Source organism: Martes martes, assembly GCF_963455335.1.
Source record: "Martes martes genome assembly, chromosome: 9".
In the NCBI taxonomy this organism is placed as follows: Eukaryota; Metazoa; Chordata; class Mammalia; order Carnivora; family Mustelidae; genus Martes; species Martes martes.
This window is the reverse complement of record NC_137896.1, coordinates 103681891-103701628: the sequence shown is the minus strand read 5'-3', so window position 1 is coordinate 103701628 and position 19738 is coordinate 103681891. Positions and strand designations below refer to the sequence as shown.

Here is a 19738-nt window from a genome sequence, read left to right as displayed (position 1 = left end):
AGTGTCTGGCTGCCCATGGGAGCACCCTTCTGTGAGGCTCTGCACCCTTCTGTGAGGCTCTGCGTGGCTTGAAGATTTCTGCAGGGGCTAAATCTTGTCTTTCCTTCTTCAGAGCTGCAGTGCTAACTGCAAATACTCCAGGGAGAAGTAGCGTGACAGTCACTTCTGCTATAACTTACTTAGGCAGGATTGATTTGTGGAAGCAGATTTCGAGAGTGGGAAAGATTCTGGGAATTTAATGGGGAGAGCAACGAACTGGAAGAAATACAGCGCTGGGGCCTTCAGAAGGGGAAGGGCCTGAGGCCAAACAAAGGCAAACTTTGCTGCTCCACATTTTGCCTGGGGCTGATCGACTTTCCCTTGAGCAGCTGCTTCTCCCAGTTTGTGTGCAGAAATACTGTCAACACTTTGAAAATGAGCAGCAGGCTACTGCCATTTAAATAAGGATTTCAGGAAGTAAAAAAAAAAAAAGAAAAGAAAAGAAAGAAAGAAAGAAAAAACTAGCTGGAAACTAGAGTGTGAATTTATGGTGCAAAGTGTTTAATGATATTAACATGCAGAGTAGCAATTTGGGATTTTTATGTTGTGTCCCAAGAACCGGGTACATGTGCTAATTTTGATAGGGATGGGGTTGAGGAGGCATCATTCTCCTGTGTATTTTAGGACGAAATCACTAATTTCTTGACATTTATTAGAATTCACAAGATTTGGAAGAGAGAAAAAAAATCAGCACAATTTGTTGAACTATTTCAGAAAAATGTGCATGACCATTTTCAAATGGTTTTACTAATAATGAAGGCAAATCCACAAAAACATTTCTGGATCAAAAGCAAGTGTGATGGTTCAAAATTCTTAGAATGGTTATTCTGGGCAGGAAAACTATAGTTATTTTATTCTTTTCCATTTTCTGTGTTTTTGTTTAATTTCAAAGAAAATGTTCGTCCTTTATAATGGTGGAATTGGAAATTTGAAATATGTTTCTTTTCTTTTTTCTGCAATAGGGTTACATGATGGAAAACCGAATCTCGGGCCTAAAATGCGACACAGATGTGTTTGTGACTTTTGAAGGTGACAATGTTGTTATGCTGCAGGTAAGATTCAGGAAATGTTTATTCTTCTTAAACGGCATACTTTTCAAGATCAAGAGTTATCCAGAAATCTGAAGTGTTTCATATGTTTTATCTTCATCTGATGTCTTCATTTAATTGGCAGGTGTTTTCCTGTTAAGCCCTTGATTTTTGCAGTAGTTGAACAGGGGATTAAATTATTTCTCTCCTAGCTTATCTTTGACATTGCCCTGTATCTTTCTTGGTTGAAGAAAACTTCAACCAGTTTTAGTCAGATCCTTCTGCTGGAAGTCTATTCCAAAAGAATACTTGAGGACTCAGAAGATCAACAGGCGAAAGGCATGAAAAGGCAGGTTATAAAAGGAGGGCAGTTGACCAAGCTCCCTGGTGATCAGAGACATGCAAGTGAGGGCGTACCACAGTGCTATTTTCTCCAACAAATTGGCTCATATTTAAGAGCATGTTGAAGTCCCAGCGTTGGTGAGAACAAAAGAGGCACTCTTCCATGTTGCTATTAGGCTGTGCGTGATTCCACTTCTGGGACTATCTAAGATGATAATCCTAAATACAGAAAAACTTTAGGGCATAAACGTTTTCATTAGTACATAATTTATTATAGCAATAATGTTGGAATCTAAATTTTCAACAATATGAAAATGATTATGGAAATCATGTTCTGGCCACTCAATGGGGAATTATATAGCTTTTAAAATTGTACTTACAAGGGTTTATTACAGAAATTAAAAACTTATGATATGATAAGTAAAAATGATATAAAACTGTATATACAATGGGATTACAATTTGGTATTTTTACAAAAAGAAAACAGGGACTCCTGATTCTGCTAGGATGGAATGGCCCTATTTCTCCCAGGTCCTCCCTCTTAATAAACGAACACTCTGGACATAACACAAAAAACGAGCATAGGAAGACTCTGAAAGGGAGAAAGACGAAGGCAGGCTGCCTAGGGAGCTTGGACCTGGAGGAAGGGAAAGACAGTCAGTTGTCTGGGTTTCCTTATTGTCTTCCACATATCCTGGATAAGGGCATATATGTATGCCCTCAATCTCTAATAGGTATAGACAAACCAAGGAAAACCTTGTTCTCCCTACCCGAAGGAGAGGGAAGATGGCGGCCTAATGATTAAAGAAAACAAGCAAACCTAAAACCTTTCTAGCTATATTCTCTGTACATCAGTCAAACAAAGTGGAAAAACTGAACACACGCACACATACACCAATTTCAGCAGGACCTGGCAGGAACTGATCCTTCACCTGACTTCTGATCCATAGCAGTAGTCAGACACTGGTAGCTGGTGGTAACACTCCCATTACTCAATGTGGTGCTATTGGTGGGGCCGAGCAGGGAACTAATCTTCTATCCCCTGCCTAGTGGAAGCAAGTGGAGCTTAGATTTTTACATCAGGGTAATGTCAGCAGGGCCCATTGGTAAGCTAAGCCTCCACTTCTACTCAGCAGCAACAAGACTGATGTAAGGTGAAACAGATCACCAGTACGCTTAACCCTGTACCCCAGTGTCAGTGGGATCCAGTGGAGAGTGGAGCCCCTACCTCCACAACTAGAATGAAGGTCATCAACTAGACTGACCCAGGAGGTATGATAAAAAAAATGAGAAGACTCAACTCACCAATATTAGGAATGAGAACGGGTATATCATTAGTTATCTTGGAGGAACTAAGAAAATGATGAAGGAACATTGGAAAATAACTTCACGTTAATAAATTTGATGACTTAGTCAAATTGACCAATTCCTCAAAACCACAAACTCCCAAATCTAACCAACTTGAATAGTCAACCTGAATAATCCTATAATCTTACAGAAATTGAATTTTTAATAATAATAAAATACTACCCCCAAAGAAATCTCTGGGCCAAGGTTTCATTGGCGAATTTATCAAACACTTAAGGAAGAATTTTATGCAGTCTCTCCCAGAAAACAGAAGAGAAGAAAACACTTCCCAACTCATTTTTTTATTTTAATTTTTTTTTATAGACAGAGAGTATGCATGAGCTGGGGGAGGGGCAGAGGGAGAGAGAGTATCTTAAGCAGGCTCCATGTCCAGCACAGAGCTGGTACTTGATTTCATGACCATGACATCATGACCTGAGCTGAAATCAAGAGTGGAATGTTTAACCAGCTGAACCACCAAGGTGCCCCCAATTCATTCTATATAGTTTGTATTTCTCTGATACCAAAAATAGACAACAAAAAAGGGAAGACTACATATCAATAACTCTTGTAAATTTAGATGTAGGAATCTTCAACAACATATTAACAAATTGAATCTGACAGTGTATAAAATGAATATACACCACAGCCAAATGGTATTTGTTTCTGATAGGCAAGACTGCTTCAGCATTCAAAAATCAGTTGACGTAGTCCATAATATCATCAGACTACAGGAGAAAAAAATCACATGATCATATTGGTTTATACAGCTAAAGCTTTTGACAAAATGTTGATGCAAAATCTTACCAAACTGGAATAGGAGGGAATTTTTGAATTTGATAAAAAATATGTACAAAAAATGTAACTAACATCATGCTTACTGGTGAAATACTGAATGCTTTCCTCCTAAAAGCAGGATCAAATCAAGGATGTCTATTGCCACTACTGTTATTCAACATAGACCTAGAAGTTATATCAGTACAATAAGGCAAGAAAAAGAAATTAAAAGACATAGATAATAGAAGGAAAGAAATAAAAACTTTCCCTGTTTGCACATTATGTGATTATCTACATAGAAAAACCCATGGAATCTACCCCAAAACTGTTAGAACTGAGCTCGTAAGACTCCAGGATATGAGATCAATACACAAAAGTCAATCTCATTTCTGTGTACTAATAACAAATGTGAAAACTGAAATTAAACACACAATATCGTTTACAATTGTTCCAAAGAAAAGGACATACTTAAGTGTAAATCCAATAGACATGCACAGGAACTATGTGCTGATAATTACAAAATGTTTCAAAGAAATAAAAAAATCCTATATAAATGGGGAGACATACTATATTCATCAATTGGATGACTCTGTGTAAGAAAATGTCAATTCTGCCCAAACCGATCTATACATTTAATGAAATTCCCATCAAAATCACAACAAAGTTTTCTGTAGACACAGACAAGCTTATTCTAAGACATCATCAACATGGTGAAATAGGAGTTTTCTGCCATCTTATACCCAAAGAACACCAATTCTGATAATCACCCGAGGATGATAGTGCCTTTGTGTAAGTCCAGAAGTCCAGTGAAGTTCCAGCACACCGTTTGAGCAAAAAATAATGAGATTGGGTGCATTGAAGAGGGTAAAAGGAACAGTTTCACTTTACCTGTGTCAGCCCTCCCTCAAGACAGCACAGCCCAGTGACAAGAGAGACCTTTTGCATGCGATTTCTCCCACGGGGAAGCGGGGAGCATGTGAGTGAGCACCCAGCTTACCGAGTTGTGTGGGGCACTGCCCAAGAGGCCCATTTCTTTCTCCTCTCACTGTGATTCCTGAAGTGTGTTACATGACATAGAGTGCAAGGAGAAGCTGGGAGAATAGCAGCCACGGATCTCAGAGAACAGTGATCGGACATGCATCCTCCTAACTGCTTTGCAGACTCCTTCAGGAAACCCACTTATGAGCTACCGGGGACACCTCACTTACAGATCCTCCATGTTGGTCCACAGGCTCCCACAGTGCTCTGCATGCCTCAGTCACACACGTCACTACTCCATGGCCAGTTATCAGGGTTCATTCCCAAGGGCAGCCAGAGCCAGCCTTCGCAGACAGCTAGTGAACACATACAGAAAGCCAACCTGACTCTGGGATTGGAAGAAAGCACACAAACTCGAGCAGTCAGTACCACCTGGGGGGAAGTAAACAGAAAGCTTTAAGCACTAATCCTGCTTTTGTAGGATCAAAAGAAGTCATACAATCTTAGAAACTATTCCCTAAGAGGGAATAAGAAGTGTGGAACATGTGTATCCACAGGTCTGAGAAAGCCTCAGAATTCATACAGGGCTGATGGAAGGTATTTCTCCCCCAAAGCCAGTCAGTAAAGACTAGAGGAGGTGAATTCTTCAAATGTGAAGACAGCAATGCAAGACTTCACGGAACATGAGAGATGAAGAATATGTGACACCACAAAAGGGGAAGAACGATTTTCTAGTAACTGACTCCAAAGAAATGGAGATCTGCAATTTTCCTGATAAGCTATTCAAAATAGTAGTTTTAAGGAAGCTCAGTGAACGATAAGAAAACCCAGAAAGATAATTCAGTAAAAGCAGGAAAGCAATACATTTAAAAAATGAGAAATTTCACAAAGAAATAGAAATCATTAAAAGGAATCAAATAGGGGCGCCACCTAGGCTCACTCAGTGGGGCATCTGCCTTTGGCTCAGGTCATGATCCCAGGGTCCTGGGATCCAGCCCCAGGTTGGGCTCCCTGCTCAGCAGGGAATCTGCTTCTCTCTCTCCCCCCATTCATGCTCTCTCTCTTGCTATCTCTATTTCTCTCTCTCTCTCAAATAAATAAATAAAATTTTTTTTAAAAAAGAATCAAATAGGAATTATGGAGTTGGGGAACACGGTGAATGAAATGAAAGATGCAGTAGAGAACATTAATAGCAGACCTGATTGAGCAGAAAAAGAATTTGTGAAGGAGAAAAAAAAACAGGTCATTTGAAATTATCCAGTCAGAGGAGAACAAAGGAAAAATGAAGGAAAAAGAGTGAAGAAAGCCTCTCTGAACTATGGGACACCATTAAGAAAAGCAATCTATGCATGTTGGAATCTCAGAAGGAGGAGAGAGGGAGAAAGGGGTAGAAAGTTTATTAAAGAAATAATGGTTGAGAATGTCCCAACTCTGGGGAGAGATTTGGATATCCAACTTCATGAAGCTCATAAGCTTTCCAAACCTTTTAACTCAAAAAGATCTTCTTCAGTGTATATTATAATAAGACTGTCTAAAATAAAAGACAAGGAATTTTAAAAGCAGCAAGAGAAAAAAATTCCTCAAATGCAAGAGAACCTCCAATAAGGGTGTCAGTGGATTTTTCAGTAGAAACTTTGTAGGCCAGTAGAGAGTGAGAAGATATATTCAAATGCTGAAAGAAAAAAAAAAAAACAAAACCCCTGCTAAACAAAAATATTTAACCTGAAAAAGTTGTTCTCCCTCCAGGGCACCTGGTTGGCTCATTGGGTTAAATAAGCCTCTGCCTTTGGCTCAGGTCATGGTCTCAGGGTCCTGGGAACAAGCCCCGCATCGGGGTCTCTGCCTAGCAGGGAGCCTGCTTCCTCCTCTCTCTCTGCCTGCCTCTCTGCCTACTTGTGTGTGTGCTCTCTCTCTGTCAAATAAATAAATAAATAAATAAATAAATCTTAAAAAAAAAAAAAAAGTTGTTCTCCAAAAATGAAGGAGAGTTATAGACTTTCTCAAGCAATAAAAGCTGAGGAAGTTCATCACCACTAGACCTGCCTTGCAAGAAATGATGAAAGGAGTTCTTCAAGCTGAAATGAAAGGATGCTAATTGGTAACATGAAAACATATGAAAATATAAAACACAATAGTAAAAGTAAGCATATAACCAGATTTAGAATATTCTAATACTGGAATATGGTGATATGTTAAACATTCAACCCTAGTGTAAAGGTTAAAGGACAAATTATTAAAAATAATTATAATAATTTTTAAGGGATACACAAAATAAAAAGATGTAAATTATGACCTCAAAAACAAAATGGGGAGGAGTAAAAACGTAGAATTTTTTATGTGATGGAGCTGTTACAGACTGTTATAGCTGTTATAGACTGTTATAGACTGTTATATCTTAACAGTATTTTCTGTAAGACCCATGATAATTACAAAGCAAAAAACTGTAGTAGACACAAAAAGTAAGGAGAGACAATCAAAGTGTATATTTATGGAAAATTGTCAAATCACAAAAGAAGATAGCAAGAGGGGAAAAAAGGAACAAGGGAACTACAAAAGAGCCAGGAAGCAATAAGATGGTATAAATAAATCCTTACATATAAATAATTATTTAAATGTAAATGGATTAAATTCTCTAGTCAAAAGGCATAAAGTGGCTGAATGGAATAAAAATAAAAACAAAACAATACCCAACTATATGCTGTATATAAGAGACTGACTTCAACTTTAAGGACACAAACAGGCTCACAATGAAGGGATGGAAAAGATACTCCATCCAAATGGAAACCAAAAGGGATCAAGGGTAGCTACACTTACATCAGATGAAATAGAATTTAAGTCAGAGGTCATTATATAATGATAAATGGGTCAATTCATGAAAAGGCTATAATAATTGTAAATATAATGCACCCAATGTTGGACTACTTAAGTATATTAAACAAATACTAATAGATCTGAAAGGAGAAATGGTGCAATAATTGTAGGCGACTTTAATATCTCACTTTCAGTAATGGATAGATCATCCAGATGGAAAAGTGATAGGGAAACTTTAGACTTGAAATATACTTTAGACCAAATGGACATAACAAACATATACAGAACATTCCATCCAATAATAGCAGAATGTGCATTCTTACATATGCACATGGAATATTCTCCAGAATAGATTGTGTGTTAGGTCACAAAACAAATCTTTGCACATTTCAGAAGATCAAAATCCTACCATCTATCTTTTCCAATTGTATATTTTTTATGTGAGACCAAAAACCAATTTTATGAGACTAAAAACCAGTAACATACCCAACAGTGAAAGGTTGAAAGCTTTTCCTCTAAGATCGGGAACAAGACAAGGTGCCCACTGTCACTACTCTTACTCTTCATAGTCCTGGAAGTCCTTGCCAGAGCAATTAGGCAAGAAAAAGAAAAGGCATATAAATTGGAAAGGAAGAAATAACGTTGTTTCCGTTTGCAGATGATGTGATCTTGTATATAGAAATCTAAAGAATCCGCCAAAAGTTGCTAGAACCAATAAATGTATTTAGTAAAGTTACTGGCTACAAAATCAACATACACAATCCAGTTGCATTTCTGTACACTAACAACAAAATATCTGAGAAAGAAGTAAAGAAAGCAATCCTGTTTATAATAGCACCAAAGACAATAAGATACCTAGAAATAAATAAAACATCTGAACACTGATAACTATATGACTTTGATGAAAGAAATTAAAGAAGGCACAACAAATTAAAAAAAATTCCATGCTCATAGATTGGAAGAATTAATATTGTTAAAATGTTCATACTACCCAAATGTTCATACTGAATCTATAGATACAGTGTAATTCCTATAAAAATTCCAATGGCATTTATCACAGATAGAAAAAAGAATCCTAAAATTTGTATGGAACCGCAAAGGACCCTGAGTAACCAAAGCAATCCTGAGAAAGAACAAAGCTGAAGGCATTACACTTTCTGATTTCAAACTATATTTGTTAAGTTGCCACTATTGTGGCATATTTCAATTGGTCTAGGAGACACTGCAAAACAACAACAACAATAACAAAACAAAGATAGTAAGAGTAGCGTACCACAAATTGAAGTTTTGGGACTTCCGACTTAGCCCCTGTTTGTATCTACCCATTCTCCTACTTTGATTTGCTTCAACTCATTTTCCTGCTGAAACTCTCACTCCTACAGCTCTCTGACTATTCAAATGCTGCTTTTCTTGGAGCGCCTGGGTGGCTCAGTGGGTTAAAGCCTCTGCCTTTGGCTCAGGTCATGATTCCAGGGTCCTGGGATGGAGCCCCGCATCAGGCGGCTCTCTGCTCCGTGGAGAGCCTGCTTTCTCCTCTCTCTCTGCCTGCCTCTCTGCCTACTTGTGATCTCTGTCTGTCAAAAAAAAAAAAAAAAAAATCTTAAAAAAGTAAGTCTTCTTCTCAAAAAGAAGCAACGAACAAAAGAAAAGACAATGTATGGAATGGAAGGGAATATTTGCAAACCATATATCTGATAATGGGTTAATACACAAAATATATAAGGGAATTATACAACTCGTTGGCAAAAAAGAAAATAACCCAGTTTAAAAATGAACAAAAGACCTGAATAGTTTTCTAAAGAAGACCAAAAATGGCCAACAGAAAAAAAAAAAAATGGCCAACAGATACATGAAAAGGTGCTTAATGTTACTAATCACCAAGGAAATGCAGATGAAAACCACCATGAGATATCACCTCACACCTATTAGGATGGCTTTTGTAAAAACAAAACAAAACCAAAGGATAAAACGTATTAACAAGGATTCAGAGAAAAGGGAACCCTTGTGCGCTGTTGGTGAGATTGTAAATTGGTACAGCCAATATAGAAAACAGTATGGGAGGTTCTTCAAAAAATAAACCTTGACCTAAGTTTCCTTACAAAAGTTTTAACTCAAAATTAACTACTTAAATATAGAAACATAAAATTATAAAAACTTTTACAAAAAATTTTTAAGAGAAAATCTTTGAGAGTGGGACTAGAAAAAATTCTTAGATTTGACATCAAAAGCACAATTCATAAAAGGAAAAATTGAAAAACTAGGCTTTATCAAAATTAAAACCTTCTTCTTTGTGAAAGACCATGAAGGGAGATGAAAAGACAAGTTAAAAACTGGGAGAAAATAATTGCAAACCACGTATCTGACAAAGTCCTTGGGTCCAGAAGATATAAAGAATTCTCAAAACTCAACAGTAAAAAACCATCCGATTATGAAATAGGCAAAAGTCATTAACAGACATTTCACTGAAGAGGACATTCCAATGGCAAATGTGAACATGAAAAGAGAAGCAACATCCTTAGCTGTTAGGGAACTACAAATTTAAACCACAAAATTAAACCACTACCACAAACCTATCAAAATGCTAAAATTTAAAAAATATTAATAATATTTTTATTATGCCAAAGGAAGCAGAGAAACCATATCACTCATACATTACTAGTGGGTGGATAAAATGTTACAGCCACTCTAGAAAAAAGTATGCAGTTTCTTAAAAAACTAAGCATGTGCTTACCATAAAACTCAACAATTATACTCTTGGACATTTACTCTCAGAGAAATGAAAATGGGTGCTTATGCCAAAATCTGCACATGAATGTTCATAGTCAGTGTATTTGACACAACCCCAAGCTGGAAACAACCTAAATATCCTTCCCTGGGTGACGGGGTGGCCTGACCAACACGTCCATACCACACTCACCAGTAAAACACAAACACCTGTTGACTCTCAACAACCTGGATGCTGAGTGAGAGAAACCAATCTTAAAAGGTCCCATACTGTACGATTGCATTTATATAACATTCTAGAAATAACAAACTCATGGTGATGGAGAACGGGGTCATCATCGCCAGGAGTGAGGGAGGGAAAAGAGAGGGAAGGGGCCGTGATTATACAAAGGTAGCATGAGGGATCCTTGGGATGGAACTGTTCTATATCTTGCTTGTGGTGGTGGTCACATAGAGGTATGCATGTGATAAAACTGAGCAGAACTGTGCACACACATGCACACACACACACATGCACACACACATAACTGCATGTAAAACTAGCAAAAACTGAATGAGCTCTGTGGATTGTACCAGCACCATTTTTCCTGGTGGTGATATTGAAACAGCGTCATGTTTTAGAAGATGTTATGGTAGAGGGTACATGAGATCTCTCTGAATCATTTCTTACATCTGCATTCTTAAACTTGCATAAAAATAAAATTTAAAAAAAAAGAAAAATGAACATTTGCATTGATAAGTTTAAAAAAATATTTAAAAAGGATATATTAAAATACTGGAGATTGTTATCTTTAAGTGGTAAAGGCTCTGTCTGGATGCTTGAAAAAAATTGATATTGAAATGAATTTTTATAATGTAAAAATTTTTATGAAAAATTGGCTAACTTAAAGAGTAATGCAGATATTTTTGGAATGGTATTCAGTTATAAGTTTAGTCCACTGAAAACTAAAATGTTAGATGGCAGCTCTCCCCTGCCCCCTTATTATTTTAACTTTTAGGGATATCTATAGTTAAGTAAATAGTTTACGGAGAATTATTTAAGAATTGCCATTTAATTTGGGCTAGATTAATATTTGCCTGCTCTTTTGTCTCCCCCCACCTAAACGTTGCTTTAAAAAAAACCTCTCCTTAAGAATATTCAGTAATCAGAGAGACACCTGGGTGGCACAGTTGGTTAAGGTCAGATTCTTGGTTTCAGCTCAGGTCGTGATCTTGGGATCCTGAGTCTGAGCCCTGCATTGGGCTCTTGGCATGGAGTCTGCTTGAGATTCTCTCTCCCTCTTCTTCTGCCTCTCCTGCTCATACACACTCGCACTCTCTCTCTCGCTCTCGCTCTCTAAAATAAATAAATAAATAAATATTTTATTAAAAAAAATAACTCAGTAATGAGACATTGTACTAATAATTCACATTCTCCATCTCAGCTGGTGATCCAAGTGTGTGAGGTTTTTCAACAACTTTCTCCTCTGGGAGTGTGTTTTAAACGTTAGCATGTGGTTCAGCATCATCTGAGTCTGAAATTATGATTCAGCGCTTTAATTGCAAAGCTCTAGCTTGTGGGCAAGATGGACAGATGGTTTAATCTACTTAGGGTATGGTCACAGTTTCTAACTATGAATGAAAATGGAATCCTAGGCAGAGACAGGGACTACTTGCTATTTGTCATATAAATGAGAGAAGGGGCAATGAGACGGAGGGACTGCGGACCTCAATGGGGCCGTAATGGAGAGATGCTGGGCAAGAGGGAGGCTGAGCCCCTGCTCAGGTGGACATGTGCCAGGACAAAGAGACAGAGCATCACTGCAGTAAGAGCCCATGGAACGACTTCACACCCAGGCTGAGGAAAGAAGCCAGCAATGGCTCAGTCTGCCAGAAAGGAGATAACCAGTGACCTTAAAACCAGATGGTAATGACCTTCTTTGGCCAGTTTTCCAGACAGACATCTCTCAGACACGTGCCAGACAAACACAACCTCAAGCCATGACTGAAGTTTATTCTTAGGCAGAAAGACTTGGTTTATAAGTAGTATGTGTCAGGAGTCCCCAGATCACCCTCAGGTTTGACAGTTCTCTTGGACTCACAGGACCCAGCATGTCACCACGGTCATGGTTAGGATTTATTGTAGCAAAATGATAAAATACGAAATCAGCAGAGGTAAAAGGCACATGGGGCAAAGTCTGAAGGAAACCAGACATGAGTTTTTAAGACTCCTCTCCCACTGGAGTTACACAGGACATACTTAAGTCTTCGGGCAATAACCATGACAGTGTATGTGAACTATTGCTTAGCAGGAAAGTTCGTTGGACACGCATGTGTCCAACAAACATGTAAGGTTTTTATCGGGGGCTGGTCATATAGGTTCCCTCTACTTAACATACCTCAAAATTCCAGACTTTCAGGAGGAAAACAGGTGGGCAGCATAAACCATATTGTTTGCACAAACAGTTCAGGCACAGCGAGCCATACTTCTTCGTCAGGAAATGGTGGGAACTCTCCCCAAATCCAAGTTCCCAGATGCTAACCAAGGGCCATCCTTGCAAGCAGGCCTTTCCAGTAATAGCAGTCTCTGGCCTGCTGTGCTGACTCCTTTCTGCAGTGGTGCCATACGATGCCCTTCCCGATTTCATTGCTAAGAAGAGGGAAGATTAAAGGTGTGGTGGGTGATCACTTTGGAAGTGATCCAAAGGCATCCAGAATTAGGAAGAGAGAAGATATTTAGACACTACAGCATAAATAAGAGGACTGGAAACCCAAGGAAGGACTTCTGGTTCAGGAGGATGATGACATGAACACCCATATTACTGTTCCTCCTTCCTCAAATCCCATTGAAATAGCTGGAAGAAAAAAATAGAAAAGAACAGATCTGCAGGGGCATGGGCAGTGGAAGAGGAGCCATCAGAGGACCAAGGAACTTGACCTCTTTCTGGAGAATGGAAAGCAGATGGGATGGAAATGATGGGTCAACCTAAGTGGAGAGGGCTGGAGGTGAGGGTTGTTACTTTGGGTTATCTCTGAAAAGACGCTGCGTTACAAGTGTTGAGAGCAGGAGAGGGCCTGGGGCAGAGAACCAGGCATTTCTGTCAAGCCCTGCCTAGGAGCAGGATGACTGGGCTCCTACATCAGAACCCTTGACTACACTTGTAGCATCTGCCACAATTCTGGAAACTGCTCTGGAAAAGGACACTTGACAGCCTGCGGAGGGAGGCCTTGGTCTCCTTGGGTGAGAGACCAGGACCTCTCAGCACATTAGCTTTGTGCTGGGGAGAGGATCAGCCTGCCTGCTTGCCACCAGTTGACACACCCTACAGGAAACCTGTCAGATGACAGGTCCTATTTTGTACCCAGAGCTTTCAGGGCACCTGACATCACACAGAGTTGGGAAAGGTGGCTCTGGCTGCCTGCAGTAGTCAAACTTCCACTTGAGTGTTGGAATCTGCCCATACTGGGGAGGCTTCCTTTCTCTGGGCTGGATTTTGCTTCGATTGTACTTCCTGAGGCAGAGATAGAAAATTAAGGAGACTAGGGGACAGTAGAAACCGGTCAGTGAGTTTCATAGTATTCCAGTGTTACCTACAGTGCTTTCAACCCTCTGCCCCACAGTGAGACTCTAGTGATCTTCAAAGTGGTAGGGCCGCTGTTCCATGATTGAGGAGGGGGGAAAAAACAGGCATGCACTATCGAGTTTCTGCAGGCTTTACATATTTCCCTTTAAGCAAGACGAAAGGTCCTCTGACCCTTTCATTATTTTCCTGGGGCAGAGGTTGTAGGCCCTTGGTGAAATTTAATTATGTCCTCCACCAAATCCAATTATGACCCACACCCATGAAATCCCATTATAACTTTCTTTGCTTCATTAGAGATACAGCAGAACAGGTGCCTTCCTAATCCACTCTGGCAGATTTCCTAAAGAGTATCAGTCAGAGGTTTTGCATAGATTGGTCATTACTCTTCTTTGTAGGCAGAGCAAATATGCAAAAATGCAAATGACCTGTGGTCTAACTTGCTTAAAGACCATGTAAGTATCTGGTTTCCTATAAGAAAGTTGATTCCTTAGAGATTTTAGGCCCCCAGGACTATTTTCCCAAGGATATTCAGATATTTTTATTTTGTTTTTCTTGTTATTTCTAACTTTTACTTAGAAAAATTTCAAGTAGAAATTTCGAGAGAAAAATGGAAAGGCTAGTACAATAACACTTGGATTATATTCTCCACTTGGGTAGATCCTCCACTTCTAAGTGTTAATACTTTGCTATATTTAAATGTCCTCTTTTTTTTTTTTTTTTTGAGAGAGAGAGAGAGCGAGCGAGCGAGTGCACACATGGTTGCGGGGTGGGGGGTTGGAGGGCAGAGATGCAGAGGCAGAGAGAGAGAGAATCTTAAGCAGGCTCCAAGCCCAGCATGGAGCCCAAAGCAGGGATTGATCTCAGGTCCCGAGATCATGTCATGAACAGAAATCAAGAGTCAGATGCTTAAGTGACTGAGTCACCCAGGTGATCCTGAATGTCCTCTTTCTTATTCTGTGCATGTGTAACCATGTGAAAGTAAATTGTAGACATCTGTAAAAACTGCAGCATTCATTTTCTAAAATAAAGACATTTTCTTACTGAGCACAATACCATCATCATACCTAAGCAAATGAACAATAATTCCATAATATTTTCTAATGAGGACAAGCAGACATTTAAGGAAAACGAACAACATGAAAATGAAGGAGCAAGATGAACAAACAGCTGCTGGTACTGAAAGAAACAAAACAGAGAAATGAAAACTAATTAGTATCCTTAGATATTGTGACAACATTCTCATCTATAAAACAAGAAGAGCCTGCTATGAAAAATGAGCATTACATTAAACTATAGTAACTGTAGTGCAGAGAAATACAGTAAATTAAAATTAGACATTTGCAAAATTTTAAAATTTTGCTTAAGGATAAATTTGAGAAAACTTCTTCAGAATGAAGATCAGAAAAACCAAGTGAAGAGAAATAAAGAGGAAATAAAAGATACAGATGGTCAATCAAGGAAATCAATGACATTCCTGAAAAAGAAAACAGAGAATACAGACAGACAGACAAAATTAGAGAAATAAAAGAAGAAAACTTCCCACATCTGAAGAGGGACACAAGTTTTGAAATTGGCAGGACCCACTGGAAAGGGTCACAACCTAAAAATAGCCTGGAGAATTTCAGATCACTAGCTAAGGACAAGAAGAGGGTCCCCAAACCTTAGACTGAAAAAAAAAAAATCAGATTATTTACCAAGAAAAGAGAACAGATTGTCTCAGCCCTTTTAGCAGCAATGCTGAAGGCTAGAACAACACTTTTCAAGTCTGACACACCCACACATCCCTGGAGATGCTGTTCAAGTTCAGATTCTGGGGTGGCTCGGGGATTCTGCATTTCCAACAAGCTCCTAGGCGATGCTGAGGCTGCTGGTCTACTGACCACATGTCGAGTGGCAAGGGTCTAGAATAAAATGGAGCAGTGTCTTTAGAATTCAGAGGAAAGTAATCCTGAATGTAAAATTTCATAGCTAACCAAATTATTGATGAAATTATTGATGAAATACTGATGAAAATATTGTAAAATAAGACCTACAGATATTCAGTTGCTCAGTAAGTTTTCCTGCCATGTGCTTTCTGAATAACATTACTTGTAGATGAAGGGCAGAAAAGCAGAAAAGGAATTAAGAATTAGAAAGACATGTATGCTTTCTGGAGCTAATCCAGGAGCATGTATAAAGAAATATCTGGATAGTAGTGGTGTGGTGAGCCTGGAACACAATTAGTCCCAATTAGAACAGGAAGTCAGAGGATCAAAAGAATGGCTTCAGAAGGAAATGACTTTGGCTCGACAAATAGAGTGATTAAAAAGCAGGAAGATCTTAGTGATGTGATGGAAAAGGCATATGTTTCTTCTTGAAACAAGGGGGGAAAGTCCATTAAGATTTCAGGAAAAACAAGACCGCTCAAGAAAAGCACGCTCCAGATATGAAGCAAACTAAAACATGACAGGAGAATCTGTTTCAACTTGACGCTTGGAAGCGTTTCCTTCTAGCAGAACAAAACCCACTTAAAAATGGTTATTTATGGAGTGAGGTCTTAGAAGAAAGGGATTGGGCAAGAGACTTCTACTTTTTATTTAAGACCGTTTAGTATGGCTTGAATTTTTAAAATCGGGTGTATTTAAAAAACATTTTCTTAAAAATCCTTTCTTTAAATATGAAAGTGAAGAAAGAGAAGGAATGAAGAGTAACAGAGAAAGGAGGTCTTTCCTAAGAGAGAGAACAAAGACCAGTGTATCTTTCTGTCTCTGTCCCTGTCTCTCTCTCTCTCTCTCTTTCTCTCTCACACACACGCACACACGCACACCCCTCACCCTCTAGCTTTAGCGATCTCCCTACCCCCTACCACTGGAGAGAATTCCACATTTTTCTCCCAGACATGCAGGACCTCAGGGACTAGAATGGAGCCTTGGGACCCATATGATGTTAGGTGAGGGCAGGACCTCAGGCTGCTAAACCAGGACTCCCCTTGCTCCTGGAAGGACCCACACAGTAAACCGGAAAGAACGTTCTCTCCGGGGCCCCAGCCTTCTGGCTATAGCTGAGCGGCAGATGAAGACGTTGAGATGGCAGAAGGAGAAAAATACAGATATCCCTGAAACCAAAGGTGAAGGTTGGGTCAAACCCAATCTCAGGGCCACGGAGCATCAGTTCTGAAGTGCCTGAGATCTGGATGGCAAGAGGAGCAGCAGGTACAGAGGGGATGGGGCTGTGGATGACAGGTCTGTTTACCCAAAGGGTCACCTACCTTCCTAATCTGAGGGCTCTTGGAAAGAGAGAACAAGGGGGTAAGCTGATGGCCTGCTTGACCCAGCAGATCAGGGACAAGTGGTTCAAGGGATCTTCCCTAAGACCTACAGATGGGAAGTTACACCCAGAATCACTTCCAGTGATGGCAACAAAAACTAAGGGGAGCTGTGTGGAATGAGACCAGAGAGGCAGGCAGAAGCTCAAAAGCGGGCCTAGTGAAGGCTGTGAAGGCTATGGGTAGAACTGCCAAGAGTGGGCTTGGGACCCAGGCTCACCCTGGCATCCAGGCCAGGGTGGTGGCATTGAAATGGAGTGGGGAGGACAGCTTGCAGTTCTGCTTAGGGAATAGAACTGACATGAAGCATTTGCAAAATGTGCTCATTTGGGGGACCTTGGAGGGACTTTCGGGTGATGCTCTCCCAGAAAAGCTAAGCAAAGTAATTTGAACAGGCATTCTATTTTTCTATTTCTAAACCCAATGACCAATACATGAAGCTGGCACCAGATTTTTCAAAACCAGATGTTTTAGCATCTAAATATTGAAAGGTCTTCCCCAGGGCTCCACGTGTGAGGTTTTGGAGAAAGGGAGCCTTTTGAATTTGGCCCACTTGTTTATCTTTACTCCTCTGCTCCCCAAGGTGACTTCATTTTCTCTACAGAGAGATTGGTTTTGGCATTGTTTTTCAAGTTGGGATCTATGAGTTCTTTACGAGAATGTGTTAATTATTTGTTTTAACTTTGATGATAACCTAAATAGAAATAGTCTAAGTAGGTTATGTAGATTGTCTAGATAACACCATAGACCTGGAGGCTGCCGTAGGATTCCTGCCTTCGTCTTTACATTTACAAGCCCTTTGGCACCAAATAGTATCACCTTGATCACCAACTTGAAGAGAACAAATATAGGTTTTCTATGACCAAAACAATGTGTTTGTGCCAAGTGAGGGCAAGGGGTGCTATGTTGTGCTGCTGAAGGAAGATTTCATCATCAGAGATTGGGAGGAGAAGGGCCTCTTTCCCCCCCGGCCCTCAGGGGCGTGGGCATAACCCATCCACAGGAACCCGCATGGCCGGGGAGGGCCAAGTTCATGCTGCAAAACAGTCTGCCACATGGTATTAGGGCTGTTGATATGAATCTCATTAGTTTTATAGTTTTGCTTGTATTTAATTTCATAGTTTATAATTGAACGAGAGCCACAAACATAAGGTGTTTATATCTAGTTAAATGTTTGAACATGTTCAAGCAACATTATAATTTGAAACAACTTAAGTCAACATTGAGGGTTAAGGAGAATTTTTGTTTTCCTTCAGAAAGGAAAAGGGTTTGTGCCTTACTCGAGATATGGAAGACTTCATAGGATTTCTTTTTTTAACATTCTCCTCCTTACCACTTATTTATATATTTATTTAGTCACAGATGTAAGGCCTTAGTTGCTTTCCTTTCTGAATAAAAGAAAGTAAGTATCCCAGTGATATCTACTCCAAGCAACTCCACTGGACATTTTGTTGTTACGGGGTGGGCTTCAGGAGAGGCCGGACACGTGTGTGTGCGCTGCAGGGAAACTTACTGTAAAGGGCAGATAAGAGCATGTGGTGGGGGGGGAATGGGGGACGGCTTAGAAGGCAAGGGTTGGGGGATGGGCCTGAGAAGACTTGGGACAACAGCAGCAGCCCCACACTGGGGAAAGTGGACAAGCTAGATTCAGGAAGGTCACCTTGGACCCAGCTGCCCGTGGCGGTAGCAGTCAGGACACAGCTGGCTGCCTGTAACACAATATCCGCCAACGTGGCCTAAACCATAAGAACATCTCATCCTCCATGGTAACCCCAGAGCTGGTTCAGGGGCCTGTCTGCCCTTAAGGCCCAAGCCTCTCTCCAGCATTCCATTCCACCAACATTGGAGTGGTTCTGGGGTGGTCTCTGCATCTGCATCTTAGAAGACGTTCCAGAAACATTGCCCAGAAGCCCTCAGCTGAACTCTTCTGAGATCTCACTGGCCAGGACCGTACAGTTGGCCAAGGCCCTTCATGGGAGCTGGGGGTGAGCACTGGGCATTCTCCACCTCTTTAGTGGGAGAAGGTGTGGGCTAGAAAGCAAAGACTTTGGGGGGTGGGGGCAAGGGTAGCGAGTCGCAGACAGCTGACCAGTAGCACCTGTCCTACAAAATAAGTATGCTCCTGAGCTGGGCTCCACCATTCAGAAGAACTGGGCTGGTCACAAGTGGCTGGTTGATGAGGCCAAGAAATGGAAAGGGGCAGAGATGGGGGTCAGGGGCCCACTCCCAGGCTCCTTACACCGCATGGGGATCTTTGGCATCCTTGGATGAGGCCCACGACAGGGGTTACCAGACCAAGGGTCTTCATGGCCAGTCAGAGACCCACATAACTGCAGCAGAGCCCTGTAATCTCAGAGCACCAAGGGGACTGGGGCAGATGTGGGCCCCTGACCTCTCTGTGGCTTTAGGGTTTGGGGCTGACCTCTAGCTGCAGGAAGTCTTCGCATCTGATCGGTCACCTCAGAACCTGCAAAGGACAGGGCTCTGCAGGAGGGCCTCCAAGGAGGCTAGGGAGGGAGGCCTCAGGGGCCAGGTTTGCCTATACTGACTGAAGGTGAAACCCTTGGTCCAGCCTCTCTGAGCCCCCACCTGCTCCCCAAGGAACATCCCCACCTTGTAGGACACTTGTAGGATGGACTCTCGTCCGTCCAGCGCTTGGCACACAGGAGGGGTTCACTCAAGGCTGTGTCCTGTTGTTTCTTCTTCTCCATTTGATTACAAATTCCATGGTCAATGTGTTCGTCATTTTATTTATATAGTTTCTTTAACAGAGTTCACATTTCTATAGAGCTTTATTTATATAGCATGAAATAGAGACAAGTTTC

At 40.5% G+C, this 19738-nt stretch overlaps 1 protein-coding gene across 1 annotated transcript in view; it reads left to right on the top strand.

Annotated features, from left to right (window-relative positions):
- The first annotated feature begins 1006 nt into the window (after nt 1-1006).
- The window catches only part of ACOXL (acyl-CoA oxidase like), a 132298-nt gene continuing 113566 nt past the window's right edge, over nt 1007-19738 (top strand). The window contains exon 1 of the mRNA XM_080812790.1: nt 1007-1091. Within this exon, the coding sequence (XP_080668916.1) occupies nt 1008-1091 (84 nt within the window). The 5' untranslated portion in view covers nt 1007. The remainder of the gene's footprint in view (nt 1092-19738) is intronic.